This window comes from Aquila chrysaetos, chromosome 8 (genome assembly GCF_900496995.4).
Source record: "Aquila chrysaetos chrysaetos chromosome 8, bAquChr1.4, whole genome shotgun sequence".
NCBI lineage: Eukaryota > Metazoa > Chordata > Aves > Accipitriformes > Accipitridae > Aquila > Aquila chrysaetos.
Window position 1 is genome coordinate 22209461 of NC_044011.1, and position 15620 is coordinate 22225080.

General features: G+C 38.5%; 1 protein-coding gene across 11 annotated transcripts in view; it reads left to right on the forward strand.

Annotated features, from left to right (window-relative positions):
• Window positions 1–344: 344 nt before the first annotated feature.
• The window catches only part of AHI1 (Abelson helper integration site 1), a 100333-nt gene continuing 85057 nt past the window's right edge, over window positions 345–15620 (forward strand). For 6 of the 11 annotated variants that reach the window (XR_003924638.2, XR_003924637.2, XR_005932994.1 and 3 more), the window contains exons 1-6: window positions 579–635; window positions 5231–5302; window positions 6183–6304; window positions 12691–13301; window positions 13844–13983; window positions 15021–15234. Coding sequence is in view for 8 of the 11 variants with exons in the window: in XM_030022648.2 (XP_029878508.1) it covers window positions 5293–5302; window positions 6183–6304; window positions 12691–13301; window positions 13844–13983; window positions 15021–15234 (1097 nt within the window). In the remaining 3 variants the exon portion in view is untranslated. The other 5 variants (XM_030022649.2, XM_041125332.1, XM_030022650.2 and 2 more) reach the window with 5 other exon arrangements.

A 15620-nucleotide genomic window follows, 5' to 3' on the forward strand; every position in this document is an offset into this window, starting at 1 on the left:
CACCGCCGGCCCGAACCCTGTGACGGGCCTGGCGGCGGGAAGCGCTGCCGCGACGCCAGGCGCCCCCTCACAGGCCCCCGCGAGGCAGCCCGGGACGCTGGCAGCCGGCTTCCCTCCTTTCACGGCCAGGCCCAGCCCCGCTCCCGCCGCCTCAGGGCGCCAAAGCCGAACCGAGCCGCCGCCCGGCCCCGCTACCACAGAGAAGAGGCGTGCGGCCAGCCAGCGCCGCGCATGCGCACAAGGACGGCCGCCCGCCGCCGCTCCGGCACGCCTTCCTCGTCCCCACGGGACTGCCCCTACTGCGCAGGCACCCTCCCTCAGGCCGCGCGGCCTTATCACGCATGCGCCTCACCGCCGCTGCGACTTTCCGGCGGGAAAATACACGGGGGTGCGCTGCCTAAACCGCCCCGGCGTGCAGCCCGAGCCTTGCGGGTTCTTCGTTCCTGCTCCGCCTCACCCCCGCTCTCCTCCGCGCATGCGCCACCTCCGCTGTTTCCTTGGCAGCTGTGATTGTTTTCGGCAGAACCACCTGCGCGGAGCTGCGGAGGGGGAGCGCGGGGTGAGGGAGAGACCACCGGCCGGGGGGGGGGAGGCAGGGCTGCCGCGGCGGTGCCACGGAAGCGGACGGGGCCGACGTGAGTGATGCCCTCGCTCTGCGGGGGCACGGCGGGCGGGGGGGAGAGCGGGGCCGCGTCAGGCAGGGCCCGCGCCTCGGGCGGGGAGGCCGCGTTCGGCCGCGGTCCCGCCGGGCGCTGCCGCCGCTCGCCCTAGTGCGCGGCTCCAGAGGCGGGTAGGCTGGGGCACGCCTCCCCGCCGCTGTTCCCTCCCCCGGCTCCGGCTCCCCTTGCCGGGTGCCGGCCCTCCCCTCTCCCGCCGCCGGCCCTTTCCCCCTCCCGGAGCGGGGGGCTCGGCAGCCGTTACGGAGAGCGCTGTGGCGCGGCCGCTGGCGCGCGCGGGCGGCGTTAGGCGCCCGGGGACCGGCCGGCGGCGGGGCGGGGGGTGGCGGCCGGTCAGCCCTGCCCAGGGCCCGGGGATGCACGGGCGGCCTCGGCGCCCTCGGGGATATAGCGGGAGTTGGGCCCCGCACCTCGCGGGGTTGCCGAGAGTAAGGCCGGGGGCTGGCAGCGGGGGCGAGCCGAGCAGGCGGCGTGGGGAGGACCCCCGTGTCTGCCGCCTCCTGGTCGCGGTGCAGCGCGGTGGCGCGAAGCAGCGCCGGGTGAAGCCGTAGCCCCTTGATCAGTATTTTTGTTGTTTCTCCGCTGGGTACAAGCTTTGTAGCTCACTCAGGTGAGACTGCGTGCTCAGTTTATACCCCGCGGCACGTGAAGGTACAGTGCTTCTCCATGCCTGACGTGTTAAGCCCCAAAGCGGTGCTGCCTCGCTCGCATGAGGAATGTGCATCTGCACATCGAATGCGATTAATTCCATCGGTTAGTCCAGCTGTGGCGTGTGCTAGGAATGTCCTTTGTATCTTTGTTGTTTACTACGCATTCCTCTACGCAAAGCAGAACGCCGCTTCGGAAATTAAATACTTGGGGTGGTCTATTGATGAGAACCCGTTTTCGTAATTACGATCTAAGATAAGGCAGAGACTTAAAGTGTAGTAAACAATAAAAGTCTGCCGTACTTCCTTATACAGAACTGAAGTCCGTAGTTTTGCCTTCAGGGCAGAGAGAGACTTTTCAACCTTCTGCTGACCAACAAAAGGTGCCAAATGTTCGGGGAAAAAAACCCGGCAGTTACTCTGAAGCTAAAGCTTTCTTATACATTACTATTAGAAAACTCAGATGGGTAGCACCAGCTTTTTTAAACATCTTTTAAAATTAGTGTGAGTACAAGGGTTTTACAGGCACATCTAAACTGGCAGAAAGCTACTGCCTTTTCATGAACAAAACGAGGTTGTTTTTTGGTGTCTCATTTATCATTAGTGAAGAGGAACAGATTCAAATCGGTGTTATTTTGCTGTATAATTCGGAGTTGAAGTTTTTTCAGATCTCAAAGTAGTGATAACCTACAGATAGCTGAATTAGAAACCTAGGAAAACCCAAGATTACCCACTATGATGACTGATCTCATCTAAAAGATGAGAAGTAAACGAGGCCTGATGTTCTCCTTGTTTTCAGCCACTGAAGGTTACATTCACTTTTTGTGATAAAAGAAAAATGAGGGGTTTAGTTCATGAAAACCCTGAAGTGTGCAATTCTATTTTGTCAGCTCAGTTTCCTAAATGGTCCTAATTAGGCAGGAAATTTGTCACTTCCTGCTGTGTAGTGCAGATTCTGTATGCTCTGTTACATTATAGTATAGGTTTGATTTTTTTAATGGTTTTTTGTTTTTTGTTTTTTTTTTTTTAGTGATCAATAAAAGTGTTTTTCATGAATAGTGGGCTTTGTGGCATGTTTTAAATAGAGAGTTCCTATATTATGGATGCAGAATATAGCAATTCAGTGAATATTGTAAAATACTGTGAAAAGAGCAAGAATTTAATGTAGAATCACATTTGTAAATACAGATGGAGAATTAGAGAAGAGCAAATTAGATGATTTTCAGGAAGGTATGTAGTAATTCTTGGAACTTTGGGCTTCATTATTTTAATCGGCTGGAATATGCCACTGTTCCAAGTGTGTACTTTTGTTATTCCTGGATTGCCTTACATTAACTAATATGGAAGAGATCAAATCTGATCAGGCAAAAAAGCATCTTACAAGATTAATCGTAATGATAACTGAGTTTATTCATATTGGGACACTGTGATTGCTGAACTTTGATATACCATTAAACCTCTCCTATTTTAAGGGGAGATTACACTGAGTAAACAGCCTTGTTCTTACCCTTGTTGATTAATGATCTATATTTACACAAGTCTAATGCACCATGCCAAAGGTCATGTAATTCTAAATTGGAAATGTGTATAAAATAATAGCACTATCATTAGAGGACTTTATCTCTTAATTTTTTTGCCACAAGAGGATAGACTTTTATTGAATAAATAAAGGTAAATAGAAAATGATGCACTCACTGGTGAGTTTGGCAAATCTAGGCATTTTACAGAGTGCTGGTAGACATGAGGTAAGCCTAGCCTTTGGAAAGATGTTTGTTCAATTATAAGCAAAAGCATCTGCAAAATTAATTTACTTTTTTTTTTTTTTTTTGGTGGTGTGATTTATTTAACCTTTGACCATAAAATTATTTCCATACTTGGAACAGGTATGCACTTGACTTATTTTGCTGTTGTGTTCTACGTTGTTTCTCATTTTTTGTTTTAAATTTGAGAGCGCTTCAGCATTTCATTTGTTGTTTGTAACTAGTTTTTCTGAGGGGTGGTTGAAATCACTCAACTAATCATAAGAGACTTTTCCATGTTCCTGCAATCCTCAGTGAATGATTAAAGTGATAGAATCTGCTGTATTTTATAACTATATTTAGTTTTCTACTCTTTCAGATTATAAGTATTTTCTAGCCAGTTGTGAATCGACTACTTGAAGAGCAGTGCTTAATAACTGTAGTACTTTTAAAACAGCGTTTTGGTATACTGAAGTATAAATTGCAAAAGCAGATTTATTTTTCAGTAATATTTTCTGTCTTCATTTCTTGTCAGAAGTGTTATATTTAACTTGCTGTTTTAGTTGTGACAGTAAAGCTTTGCTTTATTAATCAAAACATATTTTAGTTAGTGAAAATATTGCTACCTTGTCAGTGACACAATAAAGAAGAAAACAATTTTTTTTTCTTCTTATGAAGTCCCTTCTGGTCATCCTTGCTCATTTCAAACATACCTAGATTGTTGGATACTTAGTATAAATGCTTTGCTTAATACATGAAATACACTAATGGCACGTAGCAACTGACTAATCAGCACTTCTTTAAGCCCAAACCAACCCTAACACTTTGACTTTTTTTTTTTTTTTATTAACTTGGTTTGGTTTGGCTAGCCAGCTGACCAAACTGGTTGCTACTGTAGGTAGCAAACATGAAAGGACCTGAGAGTATGTAGCCTGTGGGGGACAGGGGAGAAGCAAGTAGCATTGTGAAAGAGATGAGGGGGATCTGAGCGTACGGTAGTGCAGATGCTTGAGGACCTAAGTGTAGCCTTGGCTCTTTCCTATACTGGTAAGATGCATGGCCAAGCAGTATGTTTGGCCCACTTTAATGCTATTAAAGTCTCTTAGCCCCAAATCAGAATGGCCGCATGCAAACTGCCTATTAATAATAATCCATACTAACTCCTAAACTGTACACGGGAATTGCTTGGGTGAGTGTTAGGTGGCTTGGACCAAAGTGGTGCCAAGGATAATGCAACCACATAGCCTGGCAGTATTTAATGCTACATCTTAATTTGTTACGATGTATGTAGTCTGGGTGTCCAGTGAATGTGAGTTAGCGGTGTCTAACAGGAGGTGTTACCTGGGGAGAACTTGGAGCTATTGGCTGATGGGTTATCGGAGAGTTAGGTACGATGATAGTTCATTGCTAAGGGGAACATAACACATTCATAGAAATCTAGGTTTCATTAGTTCCACTGTTTACAAAACAGCTTTTTGTATTAAAGATTTTGTAAAGCATTCTGAATTTTCTTGATGAAAAGATAAAGCTGTGTAATATTTTATTTGCTTTTATTTGCCTTCAAGCATTTGTAGGCTTTGCTCCACAACCGGGAGGGCCTAACATTTTTTCTTTTGAGAAATGAGTTTCATGTAATTGCTTGTCTGCTTTATGTAAAATACAAATGCTTTATGTAAACATAAATATTTAGAGATTTGTGATAAAGTTAGATTTGCTGGCAGATATTAATCTTTGCATTGAAAGCTATCGGCTGGCTATGATGTGACTTCCTTGATGATGCTGTCAGGATAGAAGCCTGATTAGAAAAGCTTCAATATAAATGTCTTCATGGGTCATTATTATTTAAATAAACTACAGGGTTTTTTAGAAGGCTGGAGGACTACCATACTGAAGTATTTGGCTATTGCCCAGAAATACATAGCTAATTAAACTGTTGTAGTGTTGGTTTTTATTTACTCTCAAATAACAAGTATCAGATAGACGCTGAGAATCCTGTGCTGAGATTTGATGGCAGAAAACTTCTAATAATTTAGACAAATAGTCTAGAAATAAATATTTCCTTAAAAGACCTGTACTCATCCTTGATATAAATTAGGATGCATTCAATTGTTAGCTTCAAGTCTATGGACCAGTTATTTTAATGAAAGTTGTTAATTACTTTAAATAGCATGGTGAATTCTAAGGAAGAAGCAGCTGCTGTGTTGAGCCACTTTTAACTGAGGACTGAAAATGCCAGCAGGTAAGAATACTTTGTGTTTGATTTCCAATATGTATTTATAGTCAGAACTAGATGCAAATGATAGGAGTTACTTCTGTCTATAAATTTTTAATGCTGCATTGGCTCTGTTTTGAGTCCAGGTTTATAGAGGATTTTCAAAGTGTTGGGTTTTTTTTAATTTATTTTAAATCTGGGGACTTTTGTAAAAATTGTAATGACAATGGTAAATACGCTGTAGCTGAGGATTCAACAGCCTTTTTCAGTGGCATGCCAGATTGCATTTTTAATTCTTTAGCTACAAATCAGACATTACCTCAGGGGGGCTAGAATAGAACACCTACTGCTTCAAGGGTTAAAATGCTGCTGATAGCACTATCACGATTCACGGAAAGGTAGGGACTCTCAGCTCCAGCTGATTTTGGATCAGTGCATGCTCCTGCCTCTTACAGATCTGTCTCAGGGTGGTGCTCCTCTGGGTTCCAGACTCAGTAAGAACCCAGAGTTGCAGCTTCTCCTGGAGACTATGTCACCTCCGTTATCAGTGTGCTACTGTTCATAAAAAGTGAAGGCAATAATTTGTCCTCTGCTTTGGCTAGCCCAAGTTTTGTGCTGATCCTGATGTGTTTGCTCTTCAAAATGCGCTTTCTTCAGGGAACAGAGTAGACAGTGCCGACTTCAGCAACAAGTAGTAGCCTGGTGTGTTTGTACAATGTTGCTGAGTTACCCTTGTGTGGTTTATGTTGTCAGTGGAAATTATTAACTGAATAGTAAGTGAATTTCTTGGTAGACTTTCCCTGATAAAATACTTCTTGTCCTTTGCCATTTTAAAGCATGATTATGTACTTTTTTAGCAATGGTGATTATTGAGCTAGTGAGTCATACTCTAGATTTGTTTTTGCAGTTGAAAGTGAGGCAAAGGCAAAAACCAAAGTCCGCTTTGAGGAAATCTTCAGACGTCATGCTGGCCTAACAGACACAAAGAAATCAAAGAAAAAGAAGTTTCACTCTCAAGAGAATATTATGGTGAGTTTGAACACATGCAAGCTTGCTTTGGTTGCCTTCCTTAACAGAAAAAAGATCAGGAAAATGTATTGTAGAAAGGAGATGTAAGCATTTAAAAAAAATAAAGTATAATGTATATTTCTGCACATATTCTTTGGTTTTGATGTGGCTTTTATTTGTTGCTTGTGTACCAGCAATGTATCTTTGTAATTTGGAAGTATGCCAAAATTATATGGAATAGAATACTGGTAAAAAGAAAGTGGCACATGCAGGCATGCACTCATTTAAAGTCTGCCAGTACTTTTTTTCCATTCACATTTTTCAGAAAAGTTTTAAGATTTTCAAATTCAGTATTGATTTTAGTGGGAGTTTGAGTGATGGGCTAGTAGAATTATGTCTGTAAAAGTATTTAATTTTAAGAGTACTGCATCTGTGTAATACAGGTACATCTATGAATTGAGAACTGGTGTGAATTTATAATAATATTAGAGATAATCATTAACTTTATTCCATTTCCTAAAAATTACTGGTATAAGAATAAGAATTTAAAAACAATACTAAACAACATTTGAAACTTCTTTTTTTTTTTTTTTTTTTTTTTTAATTTGATCTCAGTAATCAGCATATTTCTGCATGTGCTGAACTTTGTGTCTGAGTGGTCCCATGTTTACATGTCTACTTAGGCAGTATGCATGAATAAAGATTTGTTTTAAAGATTTTGGCCATAGCTTGTGACTTGTAGATTAGGAATTAGTCTATCAACCTGACCTTATGGTTAGATGACATTTTTCTTTGTGGCATTATCTCTCATTAAAAGAGCATCAGAGGTTCCTCTGAGTTATGGTTCATATTGTAGCTTTTTACCTGAACAGAGAATAAATGTTTAATGTGAGTCCTATATATACTGATCACTTATGTACAATGTCTGGAATTTCTTCCTGTTAGGTTTTATATTTTCAGTCTTTTTTCTTACAATTGCATCCATACCAGATGCTGGAAGTGAATGTTCATGCTTTAATATTGATTGAAGACAAAGGAGTGGTATTTTATATAATATCAGAATGTTACATGTATTTATTATATAAAAATGTGTTTGGAATAGTTATATTAAACTTAGCGTTGCTATGCTGAAACATAATTTTGTCTTTAGATTGACAATTTGAAGTTGATATTTGTGTGGATTTTTTTATTTTGCATTCCTTGAAGTATATGGTATTTAGTCAATAGCCTATACAAAAAATCAATGTGATGTCTAAAATACAGCATCGAGGAGTTAGAGTGTGGTTTTTTTCCTTTTTTTGCTGGCATATGTATAAACACAAGACTAAATTCTTCCTTGGTTAGGTTTACTTTTTTGACAAAATGTGAGTTTTTAAATCTGTACTTTCTAAGTATGGTATAAGTATTTTTGAGCATATAATTGTATGTTTATATGCAACTACATATTACTCATAAATATTTTAAGCTTACTGTTGTTTTAAAATTGGTTTCTATTCCAGAAGTCTCTGATGTAAAACACTAGTGTCTGCTAGAAGAAAGCAGACTGCTTCTTTCCTTTGTCTTTACTGGACCTGGCTTTTCTTAGATAAATAAAACCTTTTCCATCATAGTCCACTGTTTGCTTGAAACCTGAGTTCTGGAGCTGCAGGAGGTTACTGTGATTTTAAATGACAGAATTGAGGGTAAGGAAATTGCCTGCTTGCCTCTGTGTGCTCATTACCTGAAGAGCCTGCCTGGAGAGAAGGGAAGCAGCGTGACTGGAAGAGGAAAGGCTGTTATCAGTATGGCAGGATGAGTTTGAAGTCACAACTGATAGGAATGAGGGGCTTGTAATGGGGGGTGGAGATAGACATCAGCTGTGGCCAGTGAAAGGTCTGCTTTGTTGTTCAAGAGCCACAGGTGCAGTGGGTATGAGGCCTGAAGGCATGGCTGAAAAAACAAGCAATTGGGACACAGTCAGAAAGTGAATTTGGTAGCCCTGGAAGGATCCAGGGCTAACAGCCACTATAGTTACTTTTTACCAGTTGTGCCTCCTGTTACAAGTTGTTAGAATGAGGCAAGCCTCAGACCAGGCAATGCCCAGATACATGAATCTCTCTAAAGTCAGTGTGAAAATGGGTGAGTTTCTTTGCTTCAATGTAAATTTCATGGTAGAAAAGAGAATATTTAACTTGAAAAATGTCAGTGAAGTTTTCTACCAGGTGAAAAGCAAGATCCCTTTATGGAGGCAAGAATTTCTTCCCTAGACTGTAGTCTGACCAGTTTACAATATTGGGATGGGCAAGCATCGATAGCTAAGGTTCTGTATTCAAGGCAGAACTGCAACAGATTTATCCCTTTGAAGCTTTTTATTTCCTACCTCACTGAGTCCACTCCTTCCCCCTCTTCATAAGGCCCTGGATGACAGGTTGGAGTCTGGAGTTTCATGAGGGTACAGGTAATAGGAGTCTATCTCCAGGCTTGAAAATCCTTGTATTCTTTTGGGTAAGATGGATGTTTTACAGGTTTCTTCTGACTAATTCAGTACTTTAGCTTCTGTCTTAGAAGTAAAACACAACCTGCGGAGCTTTGACGTTATAGGATTTTCCCAGGGTCTGTTTCATAGCCCAATTTCTTCTATAAGCTGACAGGCACTGAATAATTGTTGAGATTTCCACTGGTTTTTAGCACTTTGTTTCTTATATTTAAAATAGGAGAACTGCTAATAGTTGACTATCTACTTGACCTACACATTTTCTCAACGTTTCCTATTAAAATTTGGTGAAATTTCTCCAAGCCCATCCTATCTGTAGTTTAAAGTTCTTCTAGCTTTGAGCATCTTCATTTAGTAGTCTTATATGAGCAATGGCAGTAAAATTGGTTCCCTAGTGCATGAAAATTTTCTTAAACATCCCACCCAACTAGCCAGCACCGTAAGTACATTCATTACCAATTCAGTTGTAAGTAAATGGTCTTGCACAACTGGTACATATCAGCCCTTCAGTGGGCTGGTAATGTCCATTCCTAATTTTTCAAGGTGTGCCTGTATTATGGGAAGAAGTTCAGGTACCTCTGTAAATGTGGTTATCTGAGTTTCTAGATACCCTGGGCAAAAATCACTTGATGTGTTTCCACTCAAGCGTATTTGAGAAGCCTTTTTAAAAGGAGTAAGATTATTAAGTGTTGTCCCTGCTGTTCAGCTCTGGAACACAAATGGCAAGGGACATGACCTGGGGTAGGTTCATTGTGGTACAAGCCTTGTGTGTTAACCCACCTGTGTGCATCTTGGCTGCTGCCCATCTCTTGCTTCAATCAAGCTAGTAGTGCAAGTAGGTCTGTTCTCTCGGAAGGGTGCTTCCTCTGCCCTGTTGTTGTAATGTGGCCATGGAGCTGTTTTGAAGAAAAAAAAAAAAAAAAAAAAAAAAAGCCTTCCAATTTGTTCCATGCTTTAAGCTGTGGAGGTCAGGTTCAGGTCAGCAACACTCTGAGGTTACTCCAGAGACAGGCCTATCCTCTAAGCTGATTTTCCAGCCTAACTGCTTTTTCTGACAGTTCAAGTGTGTTTATATAAGGATGATTGCTCAGTTGATATCTCTGTCCTGCATTTCAGACAGAGAATCTATACTGGTATCCCTGCCTCTGCCTGAGACCTAATCTGATGGTTTTTATGAACCTCTTGGCTTTTACTTTATTGTTTTGTGACTCCCTCCCATCTTTCCTCTCTGTTTAATTACATCATGTAATTACAGCATGTGGAAAAAGTGGCCTGAGTTAAGATTATACAGGCTATGTATCTGAGGAATTTGGGTTTGAGATGCTGAAGCAGCTTTGTGCTGCCTGCAGTATCTATTAATGTTCCTGGAATTTGCTGTAGTTTGAGATTGTGTTTTATTTCATTATGAGGATATTCTGTATTTTTTTTTTCCTATGAGTAAATTTGCTATAATTAAGTGATTGTGTGTTGCTACTATTCATGACACACACTTGTGGACATATGTTTTTGTTTGTAGGTATAATAAATAACAAGTTCTAGTAAATATTTCAAGCAAGTTTTTGCAGCAGCTAGGTTTCTTTGAAGTGATTCTTGAATATCAGAGTTATTTTAGAAACTCTTGAACAGGTCAAAGATGAGGGCTTTTTGTTTAGGATTTCTCAAAGAATTCTACTTTTTGGGCTTAATGGATTAATGGTCTATCAAAGGCAAAAATTAGCATGACCTTAGTTATTGGTCACTGTTGGGTCTTAATTGCCAATGATTTTTAACCTTCATTCCTTGTACTCTGCAGTTCAAGCTGTTCATAGAAATGCAGATAAGGAAGTGGACAATCTATTAGAAAGCATTATTTTGTTTTTTTAGTTTATACAAAGCTGCTTGCTCTAACTTTTTTTTTAATTTCCCTTACTCTGCTCTGTATTTCAAGTTATTTATATGAAATCTTCCACATCCTCTTAAGTCAATGATTTATGAATAAAGAGGAAGTTACTGGTCTATTTAAGCAAGTAAAAGATGAAGGTACAAAGACAGGTTTTTTCATGATTTGATATTGAGATAATTAAACTATTTTTAGACATAGGATGCTAAAAATAAAGATACCTACTGAAAAGATACATGAATGGCTTTAGATTTTTCTGATGTATTAGATAAGCATACTTGGATGAAATTCTAGACGCTTTCTTTTTTTAACTCCTACTTTATTAAGACGGTGTTGTTTAATATGTAGCATTAGTAAGTCTAGTTAGAGCATTTTTAAGCTTTGTCTCTGGTTTCAGACATCAGCTTTTATTTCGGTGTTAAACTTTGTCTTGGTGTATTTTTCTTGTCACGGTGCTTTTATTTGACAAATTTCCTGTACAAATAATAAACTTCCTTGATATTTTTTCTCTTATGTGTTTTTACTCATGTACTTCAAACTTTCATTTCTTTTTTCTCCCTTCTCCTTCTTCATTACTTATAATACTCTCCATGTTCTCTCTTCAAACGTCAGATGTGAATAAAACAAGATAGTGATGGTTTGCAGGCTCACATAATTGAGGGCATACAATATAGAGGCAGACTTGCACATTGAGTGTTCTCTTCTTTCTAGTCATGGAATATTATTCTTGCAGGTGGGCATTTTTAAGTCAGGATGCATCCTCCAAAGCATGATTGCCATTGCAACTTCATTTTCTTCTTATAAGCTTGTACATTTTGGTGATCACTTATTACGTATATTGTTATTTTTTAAAAATGTTTGAGGCAAACATGCTTCTGTAACTGGGAGAAGTATCCCAGCTAGAAGGGGAAGATGTCTGTGTTTGAGGGAGAAAGATGGTCTTGGCAAAGAAAAGATTGTTTGGAGATACTTTTATTTTCACCAACTTTTTTTTTTTTTTTAATTTGCTTTGTGTTTTAAAGTCCTTTCTAATGTTTCGTGTGGAGACTCAAGAGAGTTTTATGTAAGACAGAGTAAATAAGCCTCAGCGACTTTATAGACGTTCCGTCAAGGAACAGAGAGAGATCTGTGTGTTGAGCTCCTGACAGAATTAGGCCTTAGTAATTTGCTGTGTTATTTGGAGTTATCATAGAGTCATAGAATAGTTTGTTCTGGAAGGGACCTTTAGAGGTCATCTAGTCCAAATCCCCTGCAATGAGCAGGGACATCTTCAACTAGATCAGGTTGCTCAGAGCGCTGTCCAGCCTGGCCTTGAATGTCTCCAGGGATGGGGCATTATAACTTTTAGTAACCAGGAATAGAAACCTGAACATGGGAGGAAAGTTTACAATGTGTTTTCTAAAAAACACCAAAAACTGGCAGAAGGAGTGCACAGACAAATGCATTAGCTGAAATTTATCTTAGCTGTTTTTACTAGACTGGTCTTTAGATCAACTATTTGTCATTCTACTAAGAATAATGTGGTGGGTTTTTTTCAACTTTATACTTGAAAAAAAAGTTTTAATGGATATCTGTTTTTCAATTTTAGCATTTTTTAATATAATTTCATTGTCAAACTTTGGCAAGCAACTTTCAGTAAAAGAGACTACAAACAACTGAGTCTGAAGCCTGTCTCTAACTTGTACTTTAAATGGATGAAAATAGTGGATTTCATGCTGTATGTATTCTTGAAGTCTTCCATAGTCTAAAGCATTGGCATCTGTTTATGGAGTAGACTTGTTGATTTATTTTTTTACTGGATATACATAAAAGTAATTTAAAAACATAGTGAAACAAAATTGAGGATGAGGTGCCCAAACACAAGATGTTTTTTTCAGTGTGAATTTTCTGTTGCCTTTCAATCTGTCAATTGTTAATTTTAAACAAGAAAATAACTAGATCTTTGATTTCATTTTACTTCCTGTAATGTTGCTAAAGAAATAACATAAAGTACTATGTTTATCCTTAGGACATGATTTTGAGTACAAGTATGTTTTATGTTCTTTTCATTTATAGCTTGACACCCTTAGAAGTAATATTGATCTAGCTAAGGAAAGTGCGAATGATGAAGCAATTATAAACAACACATATAATCCTGAAGAAGAGAGTCCCCGGTTTACAAAAAATAAACTGAGAGAGAAAGCCTCAATTGCAGAGAAAATAAACAATGATATTGTTAGTGGAGAGGAGAACAAACAACCAAAGTCTAACAAGAAGAAAAAGAAATCACTGTTACAAGAACAACTTAATGAGGAGGAAAATTTATATGAAGCTAAATTGGAGAGTTTTGAGAAAAAGATTAATGATTTTCCGAAGAAGAAAACAAAAAGTAAATCACAAACAGATGTACCTCATCAAGAAGGTGATAGAAAGATTAAAAATTCCTTGACTGAAGCAAGAAATGTAACTGAATTAGAAGAGGAAGAAGAGCTAATTCGAGCCTATCAGCTGCATGTGGCGGAGGATGAGGCAAATGCAATTAAAAAGAAAATAAGAATGAAACTTAAAGAACAGATGTCTGAATTTACCTCCACTGTTCAAAGCCATGAAGTTGTATTGAACAATGAAGTGGGCAAAAAGAAGAAGAAGAAGAAAGAAATAGCAGCTTTAAGTGAAGCTGAAACAAGGTACCATGATAAACGGTGTACCGTGTGTCTGTGAATCTTAAGTGAAATGTTTCATTTTGTTTTAAGATAGGCAGAAGCTTTCTGTTAAACTGTACATATTTTCTAAGTGATGAACTGGATGATTCTGTTATGAAAAAATATTACCAAATACTCTTTAAAAAAGCCATCAAGATTAATGTTTAACTAAAAAAAAAAATATCCTCCATTACTATCTGATGCTTGTTTTCTGTGGAACTCGCTCTTAACTAACCTAAGGTAATTTTGTGCATGTTTTTTTAGTGATGAGTGATGGCCCTGATCCAGCAGAAGAGTATTAGCTTAGCTCCATTCACGTGAATGGTTCTGCAGTTATCTGAAAATTAGGGGGAAATCAGGTGGGGAGAGAAATGAAAAAGGCCAGATACTAATGCATTTTCAAGATATACAGATGATGAGTTGCAGAACTGAAGAGGAAATTTTAAGTGGATTAATAATGGTAATGATCAGTTGTATCCATATATACAGTAGAATGCAATTCCTGACAGGAATCTATTACATTGCAGTGCAATGTCCCTTTCTGAGCTACAGCATCATCCAGTAGAAGATGGCAATGAAAATCAGTCATTGGAAGAACAGAAACTGGAGGAAAGCATGGAAAAACAGAAACCTAAAGCAAAGAAAGTTAAAAAGAAAACCAGAAAAGGTCTGCCAACAGTCTTTTTTCTTTTCCTTTTTTTTTTTTTTTTCACTGCTACAGAAATATTTGTCCGTAGTAGTAACACAGAAGTGATTGAGCTGTTGAAGGTACTTATGTTTCTTTAGTTACTTAATTGTATTTGTGTTCTTCCAATTCTGAGCCTAATTTGTAAGGAACTTTATTTGATGTATCAATCTAAAATCTTGAGAATTCATTTCCTGTAAATAGTTTTGAAATTGATAAATAGTTAAAAAGCATTTTTTTAAGCACAAGATAATAATATGATATATACCACCTTTACAGTGTATTACTCTAGATGCATATTCTAACTGTATTTTTATTATTTTATCATTTTTATTTACATTTTGCTGTAAATTGTGTATCACCACTGTTTTAACCTGATGCTCAATTCAAACATAAGGAATACTTTTTCACGCAACACAGTCAAATTGGAGAATTCATTGCCTCAAATGTTGTTTGAGGCCAAAAGAAGAAATTAGTTTAAAAAATTGAGATTACAGAAATTGATGAGGAATAGGTCTTTTGATATCTATTAAGCATGGTGGTCTCACTTGTAAATGAGAAAGTTCTGAAAACAATGTTTGGTAAATTTGGGAAAAATGCACATGGAAAAAGCATCAGTTTCTGCTTATCTTGTTTTTTACGTTTTCCTTAAAAAAAACCAAACCACCAAACAAAACCTACTATAGGCTGTATTCCAGAGCAGGGTATTGAACTGTATGGATTTCAAGTCATTGTGGCACAGAAGAAACTACGTCAATCAAGAGGAACATCTCGGATTTTAAATAAAAATGTTTCTTAATAGGAATCAATTATGTTAATTAATATATTATTCATGTGTATGTTCATACACTTTTAAAATGCTGCAAATTTGATAATTTTGTTTTAACCTATCACATAAAGAACATGTTAAATATTTTTACTTTACTATCGATTGCTAAGACCATACAGAGCATTTTTACTCCTTTAAACTGTCAGTAGTGGAACATAGTAACCTCTATTTACTTTGTTCCTATTTCTAGAAGAAAATACACAAGTTGCTGTAGAAAATGACGAGGAAATGAAGAATTCGGAAATCTCAGCTCAGTCTAAATTTGGTTTTGATGATGGTCTTGTGTTGGGAGTTTATATCCATCGATCTGATCGACTTAAAACTGATCTCCTGGTATCTCATCCCATGGTTAAAATCCATGTTGTTGATCAGAGAAGTGGCTTATACGTCAAGAAGGATCATAGGTGACTTTTAATAAACTGTTTCTATCGTCAAGGATTACTATAAATAACATAGGTTCTTCCCTAGCAAATTAAAGATGAAAATGAAAATAAAGCTGAATTTTAAGCTTGCGAGGTCATTCATTACATTACTTTCTACATCTATGATAATGCATATATATATACCTACAGTAAATTAGGGTGGTATGTTTCTTTTGACACTATTAAATGCTCTGCACTGCTCTATTGCTCTCGAGGTCCCTGTAGTTACAGCGTAGTTTATTCTGTATTTTTTATAGAGAGAAAATTTCCTAAATCTCAAAAATATCTAGAAGTGTCTGCCTTTTATAAAAAACTTTTAAAATCCTGAAATTAAGTTTAGTTCTTCATAGTTCTAATCAGTTCAGTTA